Below are 20,476 nucleotides of genomic sequence, written 5' to 3' on the forward strand. Positions count from 1 at the left end.
TGTGTGTGTGTGTGTGTGTGTGTGTGTGTATGTGTGTGTGTATGTGTGTGTGTATGTGTGTATGTGCATGTGTATCTGTGTCTGTGTCTGTGGTGAGTGTGTCTGTGTCTGTGTGTGAGTGTTTACTATACTTGAGTGATACATTGTAGACTCTATGCTTAGACTGCTGTTTCAGAATAGTCAAGCCTGAAATGACCCTTCTGGGGCCAGGCTACACCAAGGCCTGGATGGGTGTTATGCCTGAGTTTACAGTGAACCTATAGCATCTCTTCCTACACTTACAGTGTTTGAAAGGCTGGGATGTGGCCATGCCATGGAGGAAGTTGGAGTGACTCCATACTCCCCCCTCACTCCTGTGGGAGAGATAGCATTGGGAGGAGGTCCAAGCCACTGGAAGCTGGCAGTTGAGGTGTTCATCCTTAGGAAGTATACCTATGCTGGGATCAAAGATACATGAGAAGAAGCTACTGTGTCCAGCCTCCACCCCATCCAAGGTCACGCTGAGAGCCCAGTCTCACAGCTCTCCTCGTCTGTCTAGGTCAGCTTCGTAGGCCTTGGGTAGATTGTTCAGATTACAGGAGCAGGGAGTGAGCTACAAGGTGTTAACGGACTAGCTGGGTAACGTCTATGAAAGGGAATGTGTCTGTGGATAGTTACAGTTAATGGGGAAGTCAGGAAATCTGCATTGGCCTTGGCACACTGGACATTTGCTCTCTAGACCTCAAGTTGGATCTAATGTCTATTTGAAATGTATTAAATCTTATAATGGTACATGGATTGCAGGCTTAATTTGACACCAAAGCTCTGGACAGCTCACTCCTAAGAATGCTCTTTGCAGGTGAACCTGTGCTACCTCTTCATGGGTGGCCCAGGGAGAACAGAAAGTCTGGTACTTTCCACAAGGCAGTTCACACAAAAGGTATCTCCAGGTCAGGCCTGGCTCCGCCCTTAGGCACATGATTAAATCCCCTCTGAGCCCAAAGCCACTGAGATGGAGATGGTGCCTACCTCGCCTATGTCGAAGGGATGCTGAGATAGAGGAGAAACACTCTTCCCTGTGCCTGACCATAACTCCACACCAGCACTTGTGTGGGGGACCATCTTTGCCCATGTCTACCATTGGGCTGACAGCTGTTTCCAGACAAGCGCGCATCCTTCTGTGCTTCTAGTTTAAACACTGTCCAGGGCTCTGAGCTCACCATGTTTGCTTGGTCATTGCAGGTAGACACCCAGACTGAAGAGAATGACATGAACAAGAGGCGGCGACAAGGCTTCAACAACCTGGAAGAGGTCTGTGTGCATGGGCTCAGCTAATACAAAGCCTCCGTGTCCTGAGGACCGGTGGCTTGGGTGTGCTTGGCTATGTCACTAGCCCTCGTCCCATTTGGTTTGGTTTTGGTTGTTTTTGTTTTGTTTTGTTTCTCTCATGAGCCACTGGGATTCAGGCTCAGTTTTATAGAAAAGCAGTCAGTGTTCTGATCCCGACTTGGCTTCTTCCTAGCTGTGTAACCTCATAGGAGGAAACCTCCTGGGGATGAGGAGTATGTCTGTCAGATGTGCAGATACATCCAAACTGCTTGAAACTTTGCAGGGCTTGTAGATTTATAAGATGACCTATATAATATAGCTAATTAATATTGAATTTTTAATTACACTAAGTAGGAAAGAGACACCAGCAGGCCGTCTGCATTTTTTACTGCCTTTTGAACTTGGAGTCTTAAGACAAATGTTGGGTGCTCTCGAGCGCCACCATCTGGTGAAAGAAGAGAATTGTAGGAGACTGGGTGTCAACGTCTAGAACTTGCCTCTGAAAATGTTAGCATAAAGTGGGCGTGAATTCTACTCTAAAGAAATAATTTGAAGAGACAGAAGATGTGCACTTCATTTATCTGTTTATGTACATTTTTGGAGGCCAATCATGCAACTTGTGTGCATGCAAGGGCAGAGATTGGTGCCACGCGTCTTTCCTGTTTGCTTTCTACCTTTTTTTCTGAGGCAGGGTCTTACAACAAAGTGATGTCTTCTGCGTTAGGTTTAACTGGCCAGCCATGAGTTCCAAGACTCAGCCTGCCTCCAGTTCCCAGTGCCATGGCTGTAGGCATGTACCACTGCACCCAGCTTTCTATGTGGGTGTTGGGGGGACCTGAGTCTTCACGTTTGGGTGCCAATCCCTTTACCAACGAAGCCATCTCCCAGCCCTATGCTACATTTGTCAAAGCCATCCTAATTCTGCAATAGGAAGTGTGCATATGTCAAGGAGGCATGGGTGCTAGCTTTAGCTAGCCTGCTAGCTAATGTCAGAGCTGACTCAGAGGGACATGGGATAATTTTTAAGCTATGCTGATACTTGATTCACGGGACTCAGAAGAGACATGCCCCTTCTGTGTGCTTGAAGAGGCTTTATTGCTGTATTTTGCAAAACTTTAATCTTCATGGCTCAGACTCGTTCCACCCCTCAGCAAGTAAGCTGTCAATCAAGTCAGGAGCCCACCCTGATAGAGCTCAGCTGCCACTCTTTACCTCATTTTCTGAGAGAAAGAAATCCAGAGTCCTCGTCACATCTTACAACGTGAACATGTTCACTATGCCCATCTGAAGTGTTCTCAGAGATTTGGGGGGTGATCCCATTAAACTGTGGCTTCAGGGAGTGGAGGAATGACTGAAAGGTTAAGAGAGCGCACTGCTTTTCCAGAAACTCAAGTGTAGTTCCCAGCACCCACATCAGGTAGCTCTCAGCTGCCTAAAACTGCAGCTCCAGGGTATCCAATGCTCTCTCCAGGTCTCCACAGCCACCCATGTGCATGCCCTACACACACACACTTACACACACACCCATGCATACACACACACACACAAATGATTATTTTAAATAAAAATGAAATAGAAATGCAGCCCTGGACTCAATGAATCGAATCTGGTTTGGCAAAAGGATATAGGAACATCAGTGAGTGGGAGACCACTGTACTGGCTGACTTTGATTTTGTGCGAACGGTATTCATTCAGTAAACTCTCCCCTCGCCCTTGAGCCTACATTCACGTGCAAGACACACTTCCTACCCTAAAGTGAGGAGTGACTCTCCATCTTGTGTCTATCCAACACTTGACTGTGATATGCATACAATGCTCCCTCCCCAAGGTTGTTTCTCTTTGGGATCTCATTTCAAGAACAGTCAACTTTAGCTTGCATCTTCCCATTTGTCTCCTCTGAATGAATGCATCTTTACCACCTCAAGGACGATGCTCCTGTGGGGAAGACTCATGGTCTCCTTGAGATGGCCGACCATCCTCACTTGGCACAGTACACCCCTCTGTGTTTGGAGGTGTGTGGGAAAAGATCCCCACGGACCCGGAAAAGACATTAGGAAATACTAGAACATTTCAAATGTTATTAATTAGCAGATGACTGAGAAGGAACTCAATTTTATAAACCATTGTAACGAGGTCTTCATCACTCCTCACAGTCTTGTTACCATCATGAGTTCTCATAGGATGGGTGCAAAGCACCCTTCACCCTTGTGCCATGAATCTGCAGAACCTCCAGTGCAGGCTAAATGTGAGAACACATCAGACCAACCCAGACTGAGGATCTTTTTATAAAATAGCTGCCCAGTGCCCCTCAGAAGTATAAGCACCAAGGAAGACATGCCAGAGATCGGAGGAGACAAAGGAGACAAGATGACTAAATGCGTGGGATCCTGGATAGGAGCCTGGAACTAAAGATGGGTGGGAACGGAAAAGCTGACGCAATCCAAACAGAGCCCCTGGTCCAGATCACAGCATTAAGCCAGCGTCCACTCCCCAGCTCTGATAACATTATTCCTGAAGCTCCATCAAAGGCAGCTGGAGAAAGGGTGCTCGAGAGCAAGCATACTTCTTTTACCTTCTGTGTAAATCTAGAGTTATTTCTGATTTGTTTTTTATTTAAAGGTTGGAGTTGTGGGTGAACTTGGGAGTAGGAGTACAGAGCAGCAGAGAGAAATTGCCTTAAAGCTTGTGCTTATAGCCTAGCTGAACCTGTGCTTATGACAGCCCAGCTGACCTCCCTCCCTCCCTCCCTCCCTCCCTCCCTCTCCTTCCCTCCCTTCCCCTCCACCCCCTCTCTCTCTCTTCACACTTCTCAGCCAAATGATGCATTTGGGAAACTATTTTATGTAACACTTCTCTATAAGAGCTGATTTTTTTCTGCAATAACCTCTTGAAGTAAGACATTCCTCCCATTTTGTAGATGGGGTAAATTCAAAGACCAGCACCAAGGTCCCAGGGCTGGGAAGGAAAGAGTCCGAGTTCAAACTTTGAACGGCTGGGTTCATGCTGGCCATGCCACTCTTTAGACACACACATTGTGCTGTGAGCATCAGTTCCAGGACTCATCCCGGTTGCCTGGTCTCATAGAGGGGCCCTATGTTCTGACACCGCCTGGATTCCCATGTGCTGCTTTGATCTCTGCAGCTGCCAGCCTTCTCCAGCCGCAGCCTGGGCTCCAGTCAAGAGTATGCTAAAGAAAGTGGCAATCAGAACAAAGTCAAGCACATGGCCAATCAGCTGCTAGCCAAGTTTGAGGAGAACACTCGGAACCCTTCAGTCATGAAACAGGTAAGGCTATCACATGGTCACTGGACCTACCCTCTGGTGGCAGAATCTTTCTGGTTAGAGATAGACTGAAGTTCACCGTCTGGGTCTGACCAAACAACAACAACAACAAAATAAATAATTAAATAACAACAACAAAACAAAACAAAACCCTTCAGCTTCCTGGTTATGAAGTAACAGACTTTTCCCAGGGGACAGGTAGCAGCTCTTTTCTACTTTGGAGTCACACTGTCCCGCTAGAACATTTAGTCTTCCATAGTGGATACTCAACAAGTAAGTGTGGTGGCATTCCAGCCAAGCCAATTTACACCAACAGGCCTCTGGATTGGACCCATGAGGCAGTTTGCTAGTGCTCATCTTGCAGTAATTAAATCCATTTTCTATTTTGGTTTTGCATTCAAACCATGATCTGTAGCCAATGTGAGATGGGACAATCGAACTGAGAGACTGTGGGAGAGCACTACCCCAGTCCATGGTGAAGTGACGCTCCCCAACCAGGGATGGTGACTAAGCTAACAACAAGGACTTGACCAACCTCTTCAGTGTTCCCTGGTGTCTCTCCCCTCCCTGTGCCCCAGCAGACCCTGACAGGGTGCTGTGCCCCTCAAGGGCAGGCTGTCTGCTGTGCCCCAGACTGCTGAGTCCTCTCTGACTCACTCACTTGAGGTCTGTGCTCATAGCTTCGTTACTCTCTTCACTTGCTGACTTAGTCAGGGTTTCTATTCCTGGACAAAACATCATGACCAAGAAGCAAGTTGGGGAGGAAAGGGTTTATTCAGCTTACATTTTCCACATTGCTGTTTATCACCAAGGAAGTCAGCACTAGAACTCAAGCAGGTCAGGAAGCAGAAGCTGATGCAGAGGCCATGGAGGGATGTTCCTTACTGGCTTGTTTCCCCTGGCTTGCTCAGCTTGCTTTCTTATAGAACCCAAGACTACCAACCCAGGGATGGCACCACCCACAAGGGGCCTTTCCCCCTTGATCACCAATTGAGAAAATGCCTTACAGCTGGATCTCATGGAGGCATTTCCTCATCTGAAGCTCCTTTCTCTGTGATAACTCCAGCCTGTGTCAAGTTGACACATAAAACCAGCCAGTACACTTGCCTTGGATACACGGTGCCACCTTATGATATATTGTCATTATTACAAAACTCTGGGGTCAGATTCCCTTTGTGTATGGAAGACACCAAACCCATGACAGAAATTGGCTCATTTTGTGGGGGGACAGTCTCTTCACTGGTTAACTTTAGAGGCAAGCATAAATGGCTCCTTGGTCTTGGGGTAAGCCACACCTCTCCTGAATAACTAACCTGCCCCAGGAAGTGGCTTTGTTACAAAAGGACAATTTTCTTGAGTCCTGTCTTTGTCTAAGCATAGTTTCCAGGTCCCTTCTGGAGTCCTGACTTCCTATAAGCCCCAGTGTTAGGGAGGGCTCTGTCCATGTGGCCTGGACATTGCTGTCCTGGAGTGGGCAAGGAGCTCTGTTTCTGGGAGGACTGTACTAGACAACCTAGCTCGGTGTAGGCTGGCAATGATGGCCCAGAGCCCTGAGTTTGAGCCAAAAGCAAGGCCTGTGGGATTCACACATCGTCCCAGAGCAGGGGACTACAGGACTTGTCCATCCCCGTGCTTTCAGAGCCAGGGATCCAGTTTCCTAGCTGGGCCAGGCTTGCAGGAACCTTGCCAGCCCCATCTCTGTTCCTCACACTGCGTCTCCTCCCTGTTTCTCCTGTGCTCCCTCTGCATGCCTGGGTCTTACTTGCCTTTTCTTTCCTGTCTCCTGGGGCCGCCTCTGTGGACCTGCCTTTCTCCTCTCAGGACTGCCGCCGGGTCTCAGGCATAGGTAAGCCTGTCCTGTGCTCTGCCTCTCGCCCTCCTGGTACCTCTTGCTGCCCCAAGCTGGAGGAGTCCACTCCCAGGCCTCCACCTCCTCTGAAAAGGCAGGTAGGGCTCTTTCCAGTGGATACTATTTTGGTAAAGCCAGAGGGAGGGGACTTTGAGCCAAGGGGTGGGATCAATTGCTCCTTCTAGTCCCCAAATATGGCTGAATGTAAAAATCTCCGCTGGATAAGATCACTGTCCTTATGGATAAGAACAACCACATAGGTCCACCTGAAGTATATGCCACTGGTCCCTCAGACCATCACAGGTGTGACCCAGCCATCCATACTCACTCTTGATGCTGTTGCTTCGGAGGGAAAGTAAGCAACTCCATGTGGCACTATGGGGAATCCCATGTCATGGCTTAGTATAGAGAGCTAGTGAATAAGCTGGTTTCCAAGTTATTGAAAAATTAATAGTTGAATTGAATCAGGGAGGCCTCGTGGGTACATCCACTGAAGAGCTGAGGCTGAGGCATGATGAAAGCCTTTCTGGATGTCTGAGCAGCCAGAGCCTACGTGGAAAGACTGTGGCTTATCCCATCTCTGGCTTTGGAATCTGGTCGGAATCAGGATGAGTACGAAGGAATCCCAGGGTCACCTGGTCAGCACTGGGTATGGTGTGTTGCTCTCATAGCAGAGGAGGAGAGCAGTCAGTGAGGACTAATTAATGCAGCAATGATGTCTCTGTGTGCTTGCCAGTCCTCTGAGGGTGAGAAATGCTCATGCATACTTACATCAATCACAGTCTCTAAAGGGATGGGCCAGGCCTTCCTTAGCATCCTAGACAGCCTCAGAATACGGATACTCATGGGAACTGAAGTTATAAGAGGTTTGTCTGGGGTAAGGGCTCTTAGGCCCAGGACTGAGTACTGCTGATCGGGTGCTGGGGATACCAACACAAGCGTAGAAGTTCCTCTTCCACCCAGGCTACTCAGTGACCTTTATCATGGAGACACCTGCTGCCACGCCCTCCCTCTCTGTCTCATGTGGTTCCTCATGGAGATGGGGCCTATAAAGGGAAAGAAGCTGACTTCCCCCTCTCTCTCAGTTCTCCTCCACGGTGGCAACAGGACAGGTGCTCAGAGAACTCAACCCAGTACCGGCTAGTGGCGAGTACCCCAGCAGACCCTGGAGAGCCAGGGCCAAGTCAGACCTGCAACTGGGTGGGGTTGAAAATCTCGCTACCCTGCCTCGCACCTGCCAAGGGGCACTGGCCCTGTCCGGGGTGCTGCGGCGCCTACAGCAAGTAGAAGAAAAGGTTCTTCAGGTGACCGTCCTCTCTGCCTGCCTGTGTCCATGTCCCATCCCACCTGCTCCTCAACCGGGTCCCTCCCTTCTGTGTGTGAGGAGACAAACCTGGCTCACTCCTTCCCCTCTCCCTTGGTGGCAACCCTCATGGCCACTATCTCTATCCTTCTCCTTTCTCACCTTGACTGCAGAAGAGGGCCCAGAACTTGGCTAACAGGGAATTTCACACAAAGAACATTAAAGAGAAGGCAGCTCACCTGGCCTCCATGTTTGGACACGGGGATTTACCACAGGTAAACCAGGGGTTTTCGGAGTCTTCAGGCACCAGGGCTGAGTGTCTAGCTGGCCTGGACCAGCCCTAGAAGCTTTTCTGTAGTATAAGAAGACACTCAGTCTTTAAGCCATTGATAAATTTGACCTTGTACCTAAGAGACCCAAATGCACAGTTTTTAGAAGGTAGACATATTATTGACAAAGGAAAATGGAGACAGAAAAATAAACTCAAGTCAAAAGCATGCCCTATTGAGATCTTAGTAGGTCTGACTGTGGTGACACATGCCTTTAATCCCAGCACTCAGGAGGCAGAGGCAGGTGAATCCCTGTGAGCTTGCGGCCAGCCTGGTCTTTACAGTGAGGTCCAGGTCAGCCAGAGCTACATAGTGAAAACTTGAGTCTAAACAAAGTAACGTTAAATCAAAGAAAACAACCTTAGTCAAGGGTATCTAGTCTTTTGACTTTGGGATGTGACACTGTCATGCATGAATATGCTTGGTCATGTTTGTAGTTATCCTGGGATGCATGTGGCTTGTGGATACATGCATGCTTAGTAAATTTCTAAGTAGACTTTGAGCCTCCTGAGACTCACTGCAAGGAGGGACTGCTGGTCAATTGCAAGGCTCTGGGTGCGTTAAAGGTGAAAGCGAGCCAAATTCTTGTGCCCTTACACCCCATCCCTCCTAGTCAGGGAAGCACTGATTGGTGAGCCAAAGCTATGCCTCAACCTCAGCTCTCAAAGCAGCAATACTAAGCTGATGCCAGAAAGTTTGCCTTAGCCTGGGAAGTACAGCTTCCTCCAGACCACCTACTTACTCAGAGACTGGTAGAAAAAGAAGGTGTTTGCATAGCAGGAACTGAAAGAGGAGTAGTGAAGCCCTGGAGGTGGGAGTATACTTGCGAAATCCTCCTTCTTCAGCAAGCTGTCTCTAGGACACATCTCTGCCAGCTTCACCCAGCCTCCTCTTGTGTCTCCAGCTGCTGCTGAAGTCATGCACAGAGGGATGCTCTGCACTGAGTTCATTGCCAGGGCTCTAGCAGCCTCCTGGAGGCCAGCGAGTGTGTGCCTACAGCTGCAGAAGCCCCAGCTATGGCAGTCTGCCCCGGCTGGCTCAGGCTTCTCCCCTCCTAAGCCTGCAGCTGCTCCCTCATACCAAACTCTATGAGGGCTTCTCATAAGCATTGCAGTCTGGGGCAGCTCTAGGCAGGAGCAGAATGGGTCTCCTCGGGGGTTCTTCAGGGAGCTGAAACTGAAGCACAGTGTAGTCCAGCCAGGAGCTACATAATCCCACTTGGCTCCAAAGACACACTTCTGTGTCATCCTGAGACACGGGCCTCAGTGTCTGCTCCCCCGTGAGTATGTCTAAAGCGCGACTGCTATGCCTGCTGCAGCTATAATCCTATCTTTATTCTGTCTCCATTCCGTTCAGGATAAGCTCCTATCTAAACGCGTGCCTCACGCTCATCCTCCATCTCCTCCCTCTTGCCTTCCGTCTCCTCATCCAGCTGCTGCTTCCTCTCCACCCGCTGCCGACTCTGTTTCTCCTGCCAGAAAGGTAGTCGCACTGAATCATCGCCTCCCCCCACCCCTGCATGTTCTGAGTTGTTCTCGGGCTCCATCTGGCCGGCACAGCCAAACATCTGGAGCCAGGCTTGGCTGGGATGGAAGTTTGTTAGATATTGTACAAAAGCCCTAGATCCCATTTGGGTTTTGTGTTAGCGCATACATGTAGCAGAACAGCTCCAGCCTGCACTGTGAGCGTCGCTCTCACACATAAAACATTCATCATGGACCCAGATGCCTGGCCCTGCCCAGGCACTGAGAAATTAAAGAGAAGCTTTGGCCCCATTGCTATCATCTGAACAGAGACACCACCCCCATCATAATAATAATCACACGTTTGTTTAATATGTGGAGCTGCTGATATGCGGTGTGCCTGACCTAAGCAAATGACAATTTGACCCAGTAAGCTTAATACGGTACTATTCATGAACTGTGTTAGATGTATATTGGGCAAGGTTATAGGAACAGAAGGAAGCCTGGGGAGAGTTGGGAGGCAATGATAGGAGACCTGTGTGGAAGGTTCCACGAGAACAGTTTTCTAGACAGAGGTGTGGGGCTAGGGTGTGTTAGGAAGTGGTCAGTGTGTGTAAAGTGAGCAGACATGGCTGACAGGGCAGAAATGAGAGGGCAGAATGTCTGATATCACCAGCCTTGGGGTGTGACACTGTGGTGTGGTCCTCACACCACAGTGTGTGAGGACGTGCAGAGGGTCTCACACGGCCCTGACAGCATGTTCTTGAGTTTCATCCTCTGACTAGGCTACAGCGAGCTCCTGAAAGATCCACCCTATGTTCTTGAAGGATGATTTGGGTAGCAGTACAGAAGCTAGCTAGCTCAGAGGGAGCGAGGTAGGGAGCCAGCCCTGACTCAGTAGAGAGGGAACTGTTCTATGAACAAGAGTTAGCTTGGCTTGAGGGCACATGTTTAACCTCCAGGATGAGCCAAATGGTTCCGCTGAGCTCACAGTCTGCTGTTGGCCTGTCTCCTGCAGAGGTCAGCATAGAGGGCTGAACGCTTCCTGTCTGAAGGTCCCTGACTCCCTGTTTGCTTCTGTGTTCCTGAGCTGGTGTACCTCCAGCTTCGTGCTGTTCTCTTAGCAAAAAAAAAAAAAAAAAAAAAAAAAAAAAAAAAAAAAAACCCTCCAAGTTGTCCCTCATTTTGTTATGTTCCCATTGGCACCCTGAGCATCTGTAGGGAGATATTCATAAAAAGAATCTCCAACGAAAGATGAAATCTTATTACGTGGCCCCCTCCAGGTTCTTCCCCATGGGCATAAAGTTCCCCCAAAGATCAGGAGGAGGTGACACAGACACTCCTGATTCCCAGTGTTACTGAAAAACAGGCATGGTCACGGTATAAACACAGCTGCATCCTGAGCAGCATCAGTGTCAGCGTCAGCACATCCGTCAGCTGTTTGCCCTTAAAGCCCCCTGGCCCATCAGAGCCTCTGCTCTCCCCACTCCCAGTGTAAAGGGGGATCCTGGCTCACGTCGTGGTGAGCTATGTGGGTGGAAATGGGCATTTTTGCCAGCACCATCAGCAAGGTCTCAGGATAGACTTTCTATCCAGGGAGCTGCTTCCCGCCATGGGAAACATCGCCTCCTCTGTTGATCTTGATGGAATCATGGGGGTGAGGAGTGAAGGCCATGGGCCAGGCAGTGGCTCCAGTAGTCAGCCAGAGCCACCTTGAGTCTCACTGCCTAGCCCCTCTTCTGCTTCCTGAGCCCTTCAAAGATGATCTTGACAAAGCCCTCCCTCTCTGTGTCCCTGATATTCTTCTACCCTCAAGAGATTCCCTCTACCTCCTAAGTCATAGCAAGAGATAGAATCTGGGTCTGACAAACTCTTGTCAATAGTCAGCTTATCCCTGTCAACCATCATGGAGACCCTTCCCAGTCACAGTCCGGTGATCCGTCTGAAGCAGACGGACAGAGCTCTGTCAGAGATACCAGCCTACAAACTGTCTAAGGGAAGCGCCAAACTTGGGGAGGGAGAGACTGACTGAGACTGGCTTTGAGATGGCTCTGCCTCTGCTGGAGCTTTGTCCCTTGTTTCTGAGGACTTGGTCCTCTGCCTTTCCAATTCCCAGACCAACCCCAGCCACCCATCTGAGACGGATGTGTAGCTGGGATTTGTTTGTTTGATTGATTGTTTTTGGGTTTTTGTTTTGTTTTGTTTGTTGTTTTGTTTTGTTTTGTTTTGTTTGAGGTAGGGTTTCTCTATGTAGCCTTGGTTGTTCTGGAACTCACTCTGTAGACCATGCTGGCCTTGAACTCAGAAATCTGCCTGCCTCTGCCTCTGCCTCTGCCTCTGCCTCCTAAATGCTGGGATTAAAGGCGTGTGCCACCACTGCACATAACTGGGACATTGTAACAGCTTCCAGCTTGTTAATCACAGGCCAATGTACATTTCAAATGTGGCTGGGGATAATCTTGGGAGCTCTTAAAAGAAGTCACCCTGGCAAGGCGGGGGAGGGGGACAAGTGACAGTTTCCCTCAGTGCCCACACTCAAAGACTCCCGGGGTTCTTCTCGAGGTGAGTCCATGGTAGGCAGCTGAGGATGGAGTTGTGAGGGTCCAGTTGCAAGCCTTTTGGATAGGATCTTGTTGGTCCTGCCCCCACCTAACCTTTCCCTCCCTCCAAGCTCCACATCCTTAGGTCAAAACCAGGTTTTACATATGCAATGTCGACCATCATCCTAGCCTCCTCTGAGGACAGACTTGGTTGCCCTTTACATCAGATGCTGACTTGTTGATAGACAGTCTCATTCCATCCTGATGGTATCTCTCTCAAGAAGAAAACCTGGAACCGGATATTTCTTCCCATCAGATGAGGAAGTGCTCTGACTGACCAGTGTGAGACTGCTACAGTTCACAGAAGGGGGAGGAAGAAAAATACCTGGAAAGTATTCTTAGCTTCCTATCAGGCAGCATGATCAGGTTCTGATCCTGCTTTGGAGTTATACCCCAACCCTGAGAGTCCAGGATGGGTGGGTCACTTTGTCAGGGGAGCAGGTTGAGTCAAACTCACTCTGAGGATCACACATTACCCACAGAGATGCAAACATGAGTCACCATCTCCAAGAGATGTGGCCCGGGCTCTGCCTTCAGGTTGTGCCTGGCACCTTCTCAAATGATGCCTTTTTGAAGTTTGGATAGGTCCTGTGGACTTTTATTTGAATAATCACGGAGTCTTGAGGCTGTTTTCTGTACCACCTAGTGTCAAAACCTTGGACTATGGGTTTCATGCCTTGTCTTGTGACCAGTGTCATTTCCTCCTTTGTCTCATCAAATCCCTATCACCTATTCACTTTTTCTTTAAAAGGGGAAGCCAGTCAACCTGGTCCATAGTTTGGCTGCTGGCATTTGCCAGAATTCTTACAAGAACAAGATGGCAGGGAAGGATTTGACAGTTGTGCCAAGGATTGTTCCACTGTGGATTAGCCAGCTGCCAGGGCCAGAAGAGCAATGAGCCCCCCAAAACAAGCTTCCTCTACCCCTCTGAGTGTTTGTGTTAAGACCAGATTTACAGGATTTACTCTGGGATGTTCGTATGAAAAAGGGATGCCATCAGTGGGCATGCTTTGGCTAGGCAATCTGTCTTGTTTTATCTGGTGCTAGGACATATCTCAAAGTCCCCTCCTCCATACATAGCATCTTCCCTTTGTCCCAGGGATGGGGCTAGGCAGCACTGTGGGGGCTTCTGATATACACCAGTCTAGAAGGATAAGAAGTAGGATGTTATTAAGTAGGAGAATCTGAGCTTAGAATCAGACTTGACTTTAAAGGCTCACTGTGTAAGCTTGGACAAGGTAACGGGCCTCTCCGAGCATTAGTTTCTTAGCCTGTGAGCCAACCACCTGGAGTAAATGGAGTCACTGTTCCCGTTCCCCGTAGAAGAGATATCTAGAAGAAAGCTCACTTACCTAAAGCATGCATCTCTAAAATAGCAGTCGTTTTAAGGGTTTCCATTTTCTACCCTAGCCACTTAAGAACAAATGCCACCCTGGGTAATTTAGAGTCCAGAGGGCTTCAAGAGCTATGAATGCTAGATTCATGAGACCAACTTTGCATGCCTATCACCAGGGGTAAAGTCGGGTGGATGAAGACTTCCCCTGGGAGCTCACAGCCCTCGAGGCTGGTCTCAGCTCTGAGCATGTCATTTTTAATATTCTCAAAAAAGGCAGTGTTGGTAACTTGCCCTTGTCTTGCCTTGGGCAGAAAGACAAGGAACCAAGTCCAACAGCTTGCTCTCTGTGGTTTTCTTGTCTAGGAGCTCCTCAGTGGGGGATTCCTTAGCTACCACCACCACTCCAGGACCCAAGAAGCTAGTCAGGTTCTGCTGACTGAACCGCCCCCTTTTTCTCAAGCCCTCAGCTCAAAACCCCTGGAAGCTTGATTCTTATTCCCCAACTACCTTGTGTGGGTTTGCTTGGTGCTCAGAACAAGCCAGCTGGACATAGATGGCCCATCTGCAGAGAAACACAGCCTGGGCACCTGCTGTGTAAGCTGAGTTCTGGGCCCAAGGTGGGGAGGTCCCATAGTTTGCCACAAAGGGTTCTGTATCCTCCTCCATTAAAAGATGGCCAAGACAGGACAACTGACATCAGAGATACAAACTTGGGGAGTAACTGAGCTAGCCTGGTCCAGTGTGAAAATAACTCTCACATCTGGATAGAGATATGAACTGGAAAAGGGGTCACAAAACTATGTGAAGACTGTCTCTTGGTAGAAGGCCAGTCACCCCTACAGCCTCTGGCATTGATGCTTGTGACAATATCTGTGTTGCCATGTTTGAATCAAGAATGTCTCAGGAAGGACAAAGCCACATCTTGTTTGTACAGGGAAAAAGGGAGAGGAAAAAGGAGTGTCTAAAAGCTGGAACTCCAGGCTGTATGTGTTTCAGTCTCACCGACTACCTGCCGAGGACCTCTAGATGGCCAGCACCAGTGAGGCTCCATTCAAAGTCACCTGTTTATATTGTGTCCATGTCTGTGTGTGTCTGTACTAATGTCTGCTGTGTGTAGATGCCTGTAGAAAAGGGCACTGAATTTCCTGAATCTGGAGTTACAGGTGGTTGTGAGAACTGGGAACTAAATTCAGGTCCTCTTTTCAGAGTAAGGCACTCAACCTCAGAGCCACTTCTCCACCCCTACCCAGGGTCTTTCAGGATGCTTCCACAACCCTGTAAGCTTGGGAGTATCTCCCCACTTCACAGCTGGGGTAACTACGGTTCACAGAGAAGAAAGAAATTATATGTGAGGTTAGTCAAAGGCCATGTGAGATGATACCCTGCCCCAAATAACCAACCTTATGTAACTCATTCTAACGAATTCACGGAAAAATGGTTTGAATTCAAAAGGAACAGCAAATAGTGAAAAATATTCAAATTCTTGAAAATTATAAGACTATGGAAGGTTATGTAAGCAGTGCAAAAACAGTCCCAGGGTAGTCTGAAATGGCTAATTTTTAATTTTTTTTTTTGGTTAAATCACCAGTTGTCCAGTTTCACATTTAAATAAAATTTTCCAGGACAGATCGCCAGCATTCCCCTCATCCAGCTCCCACTCCCACAAACACATGTGCTTTGCTATTCAGTGTCTGTGAGTCTTCTGCTAAGAACGTGTGGCTCTTGTGCCGTGTTTACCCCAGGATGAATCTCTCAACATCTCTGCACAAGCTATGCCTTTCATCCTTTCTCAGAAGTCAGGCCACCTGGTAACTCCCAAGCTGATGAAAACTCGGCTCCCAGGCAGAGACTGGGTTATAGTCTCCTCTCACAGAGCCAAGGTAGTCAGTCTTTCTCTTGTCAAGAAACAGAGAGAGGGAGCTAGAGAGATGGCTCAGTTAAGAGGACCTGGATTCAGATCTCAATACCCTGTTGGCTCACAACCATCTGTTACCCTAATTCTGGGGCATCTGATACCCTCTTCTGGCCTTCAAGAGCACTGGGCATGTACATGGTATATGTCCATACATGCAGGCAAACCCTCATGCACATATAATAAAATGAATCTAAAATAATTTTTAGAAGAATGATAACCCCCAGTCTTCAGAGTAATATTCACTTTCATGCTGGTCCTGACTAGCTTTCAAGAGCCTTTCATCCCTTGAGGCAAGTCTCTATCTCTTGAGTTCCTTGCAACCTTTGTGAGTCCTTTTTATGGCTCAGTGATCTGGGATGGTTCCCAGCAGTTGGGAAGGGCAGACTGTCGAGAAGACCCACTGCCGATTTAGCTCCTAATGAAAAGTCTGGGTGTGGTCTTCATTTTGGACATTAATGTCTCCCAAATCCCCACCCAGCTGCTGGGTGACTTGCACAGCTGATTAGAACAACCTGAATAGGCTGTGACTATCCCAGTGTGTTTGGGGGACACTCCCAGCACCCTCAAAGTCCTCTGCAAGCTTCAGTGATTTTTCCCTTAAGATGGGATTGCTTAGAAGTTCAGTGGCATAAAGTGCTTATTAGCTAAGTAGTTAATGAGGTCTTATTAGAGACTTGGATTTCTAGTCTCAGAGAAGACAGGCTGAATCTCGGCTCCATCAGGTGGCAGGGACAGTCTGGGTACAGTCTGTGGGTGTTACGGCACCTCTTGCCTCCTTTCTGGGAGAGTGATGTGGAGCCGGTTCACATCATAGGAGGCTGGGTGGGCAGTACCTAGGGGGAAAGCTAGCCTCCCTGTCCTCTTTATTTTTCAAGCAAACCTTGTGTTTTGCCTGTCTATCTTGGGGGCAGAGTCAAGGGTCCTACCAGGGAATGGAACATCAAACAACGGCTTATTGTCTGGAGCCAACACACCTGAACCTTCCTGGAAGAAGAAGCCAGATTTCTTGGCTTGTGTAGGTTCCTAAAAGTAGGAAGAGACTGTGTCAAAGCAGAATTCTTATTTTTCCCAGGATAGACCTAGGTGTGTGTGGGGGGGGGGGGGTGCTGGGCCTGGCAGCAGGCAGCTGCTGCTTGCAGGTCAAGCCATGGAGGCTTTGCACAGGCTCCTCAGAGACTCCAAGCGACACTAGAAATATCATAACCCCTGCCCACCAGTAGCTTGAAGCCATGTTCCTTATAGTCCCCTCCTCATATTGAGTGACTATCCCAAACTTCTCTCAATGGTACAGCTTCTAGAATGACCAAAGGTGTGAGGGTCCCTGTAGTCTTCTCTTCTTCCTTTCTGTTCACCCATGATCCCTGCTTTGTCAGGGATCTGAAGAGTAGCTTCAGATGCTGGGGTGCGGTAGCTCTGGTCTAGGAGCTGGGGATCCATGTTTAGTTGTAGTCCCTGAACATTCTGCTTAGTTCTCAAATCTGATGGCTTCCAAGAGGAGGCTTGGGTTTGGATGAAAGGCGTTGTTTTATCACATAAGACTCATTATGTGAGGCAACTTTACCAGAGTCTAAATAGCTATTAGTTGTGGCCATTCCTCTCAGAGGTTGAATTGGAAGGCAGCAAGGTCTTGAAGCCTCCCTCAAGAGCCTGAGGATCACAAGCAGCACTTCTGGCCTCTTGGTCTATGCACTATTCACCTCCAGACAAAGCTTTCAGTGTGATTTGTCAGAGCTGCTTGGGAAGTGTGGTTGGCTGGGCCTGGATGTGGGATTATTCCATCTCCTATTTGAGCTGTTCAATGATGCTGGTCTGTAGCCATCCCTCCAAGCTGTCTTCCTGGATGCTGCATTGGCTGCTGAGCAGATTATGGGGCAAGGCTGAGATCCAGCTCCACTCTAGACAGGTTCTAAGGTGTGGCACAGAGCCATGAACTTCCAGACCTGGTTTACTCATTAGGAAAATGTAGATTGTTGCATTTAAAAAAAAAAAAAACAGACCCATTAACCACAAATACCATCCTTTAACCCTTGGCTGTGGTTTTGTTGTTGGCTTTGTTCGTTTTGTTTTGTTTTTCGGAGTTGGGGACAGGACCTCATTCTATAGTCCAATCTAGTCTAGATCATACTATGTCACTCGGGCTGGCCTCAAATTCACAGCAATTCTCCTGCCTCAGTTTCCTGCGTGTTAGGAATTCAGGCATGTGTCACTGTGCCCTGGCTCTATCTCTGTGATTTGAAAACTCTATAGAAGTCAGAGGAGGAGAAACAGGCATTTCATTCCTTTTGCTCCCACCAGTTTTTTGGCTTCTTCTGTCCATTTTCATAACTCTGGCATCTACTCCTGGTGGTCTGGTTTACCTCTGGAGACTCTGGGGGTCCACTTTCCTGTGGGCAGGAACCCTTTACCACCTTGCCCTGTGTTCCTGTCTGGTGCTAACTGCTTTTCCTTTTATCTGTTTCCTTGCCTCCTCACCTCTGCTCTTGGCTAGCTGACAGTAGGGAAAGTATCCAGCGGAATAGGGGCTGCAGCTGAAGTGCTGGTCAATCTGTACTTGAATGATCACAGACCTAAGACACAGGCCACCTCTCCAGACCTGGTAAGGAAATGCACTGTCAGCCTCGACCTGAAGATATTTGCCCAGCCTCCCCGGGCAAGAGTAGGGGAAGACTGAAAGGGAACCATTCTCAGGGCAGCAAGGCAGGGGTGTTGAAAGTCGGCTGGATCCAGCAGAGGTTGGGGGAAGCCACATTTCCTCGAAGTCTATCTTCACTTTGGGTCCTTGTGGTTGATTTTCCAAGAGAGGCATGTGCCCTGCTATCCATGGCTTTCAGGGTCCGTTCAGCACCAGACTCTGCAGGGCTGCTGGACAAGTCCCCCACCCCTCCACTCCCCCACCTGCAGTCCCCTATCCCTCACCCCAGCTTCAGTGTTTAGTGTCATCCTAAGCAGACCTGGGAACTGAGACATGAGTAGCAGGGCAAATGTGTCTTCCCTCTGGCTCTCTCCCTCCTCAATCTAGGTGGCATATTGCCATCAGCAACACTGGGCACTGACTGTTGATTTGCTCACCTTCAGGGAGGAGTGGGGGACTGGCCTAGCAGCCGCTGCTTGCAAGTCAAGTAATGGAGGCTTTGCACAGGCTGAGGAGGCCTGGCACCAGTCTGCTCCAGCCCTTCCCTCCCCTGTTGCAAATAAGGAGGGAACTATAAGACACAAACACCCCTTTTCTACACTCTCTTGAATAGATATGAGGTCACACCCAGTCCTCACTTGGTCCCCCATCACTGCAGTGGGCAAAGACATATAGCACACCCTGTCTTGGCTTCTTTTCCTGTTGCTGTGATGAAGTACCCTGACAAACACAGCTTCGGGGTGGGCGGGGGCAGGGGGGATATACAGCTCATAGTTCAGGGTACAGTCAAGCAGGAACTTGAAGCAGCTGGACATGCTGCATCCACAATCAGGAAGTAGAAAGAGATCAACTTAAGCTTACTGCTGTTCCATCTACACAGTCTGAGCTCCTAGCCAGAGGATGGTCCCACTCACAGTGGGTGGGTCTTCCCACTCCGTAACTAATCGAGGTAATCCACCACAAGCCTACAGAGAGGCCCATCTCCCAGGTGATACTAGAGTCTATCAAGTGGACAACTAGCACTGACCATTGCCCATCACCACTGTAGTGCCCAGTGACGCTTGTCCTTCAGGACTCAAGAAAGCAACACTAGGTAGACATAGTTAGGTAAGATGTTCACTCATTTAGATGAGACCAGGAAGAGGCCCTGCAGGACTGGAGGCTGTGTAAGGAGGGTCTTCCTGCACCACGCTCTTCTTCGCAATGACATTAGCTGCAGCCAAGAGCCCAGAAGTCCCTGTGGTTTTTTTAAAAGAGTTTCAACAAGCCTAGGCCTGGCCTTTGCAGACTTATTCAGCCCTAGCACTTTTCTCTTTTTTCCTACCCACAGGAGTCCCCACGGAAGGCATTCCCCCTGAGCCTGGGCGGCAGGGACACCTGCTACTTTTGTAAGAAGCGTGTATATGTGATAGAGCGGCTGAGTGCTGAGGGCCACTTTTTCCACCAAGAATGCTTCCGATGCAGCGTCTGCAGTGCCACCCTGCGCCTGGCTGCCTATGCCTTTGACTGCGATGAAGGTAACCCTAGGGGCCAGGAAAGCACCAGCCTCTGACCTTGGTCTCAGATGTGACCTTGCTCTGGGGTCCTAACCCTCTGGAGGCTCTAGGACACCCAACACTTACCAACAGGGAGTATGATATCATCAGGAACACTGCTTAGGGAAACTGGGAGATGCTACCATGGAGAACAGAAGCCTTTGACGCCTACAGTACACCAGACACAATGACACCTACTGTCTGCTGAGGTCTCTCACTATCTCATTCAGCCCTACCACTTCTCATGATGCCTTCGAGGCCAAGATATTCAAACCTGATAAACCGTGTGACATGCCCATCATTAATGGTGCAATAAGAACTTCATGGATGACAGTATACTAATAAAGCAGGTGGGGCTGGGGGATTGCTCCATAAATCAAGTGCTTGTCCTGCAGCCATGAGGGCTTGAGTCCAGTCCCCAGAACCCATACTTTGTTTTGTTTAAATGGGGCCAGGTGCAGTACTACACACCTTTAATCCCACTACTGGGGAGGCAAAGTCAGGTTAGTCTCTGAAGTTTGAGGCCAGCCTAGGTAACACAGTGAGATTCTGTCTTCAAACAAATAAATAAAAAAAGAAAGAAAAAGAGTAGCAATGTATGCTGGTGCGTGTTCATCATTCCAGCAATGGGGAGACACAGGTAGATCCTTAGGGTTCTCTGGCTGGTCAGCCTAGCCTGCTCCGTGTATTCCAGAGAGAAACCCTGTCTCAGAACAAAAGCAGAAAACCAAGGTAAATGGTACCTGAAGAACTATAGCTGAGGTTATGGTCTAATCTACACACACACACATAACAACCCCCACACAAGAGTATACCTACCTGCACTACACACAAAGTATGAATTATAAAATTGGCTTTAATATTTGCGCCAATTTGGCTAAGTGGCCTATCAGAGCTCATCAACATAGAATTACAGTCACTGTA

At 48.8% G+C, this 20,476-nt stretch overlaps 1 protein-coding gene across 8 annotated transcripts in view; it reads left to right on the forward strand.

The window, feature by feature from the left end:
• Positions 1-20,476, forward strand: part of Mical2 (microtubule associated monooxygenase, calponin and LIM domain containing 2) — a 127,573-nt gene that overhangs the window by 99,790 nt on the left and 7,307 nt on the right. For 6 of the 8 annotated variants that reach the window (XR_003837099.1, XM_021169143.2, XM_029479098.1 and 3 more), the window contains 8 exons: positions 1,222-1,290; positions 4,450-4,593; positions 6,412-6,537; positions 7,525-7,743; positions 7,916-8,017; positions 9,428-9,553; positions 17,874-17,981; positions 19,348-19,534. Coding sequence is in view for 7 of the 8 variants with exons in the window: in XM_021169143.2 (XP_021024802.1) it covers positions 1,222-1,290; positions 4,450-4,593; positions 6,412-6,537; positions 7,525-7,743; positions 7,916-8,017; positions 9,428-9,553; positions 17,874-17,981; positions 19,348-19,534 (1,081 nt within the window). In the remaining variant the exon portion in view is untranslated. The remainder of the gene's footprint in view (positions 1-1,221; positions 1,291-4,449; positions 4,594-6,411; positions 6,538-7,524; positions 7,744-7,915; positions 8,018-9,427; positions 9,554-17,873; positions 17,982-19,347; positions 19,535-20,476) is intronic. The other 2 variants (XM_029479101.1, XM_021169141.2) reach the window with 2 other exon arrangements.

Source organism: Mus caroli, chromosome 7, assembly GCF_900094665.2.
Source record: "Mus caroli chromosome 7, CAROLI_EIJ_v1.1, whole genome shotgun sequence".
NCBI lineage: Eukaryota > Metazoa > Chordata > Mammalia > Rodentia > Muridae > Mus > Mus caroli.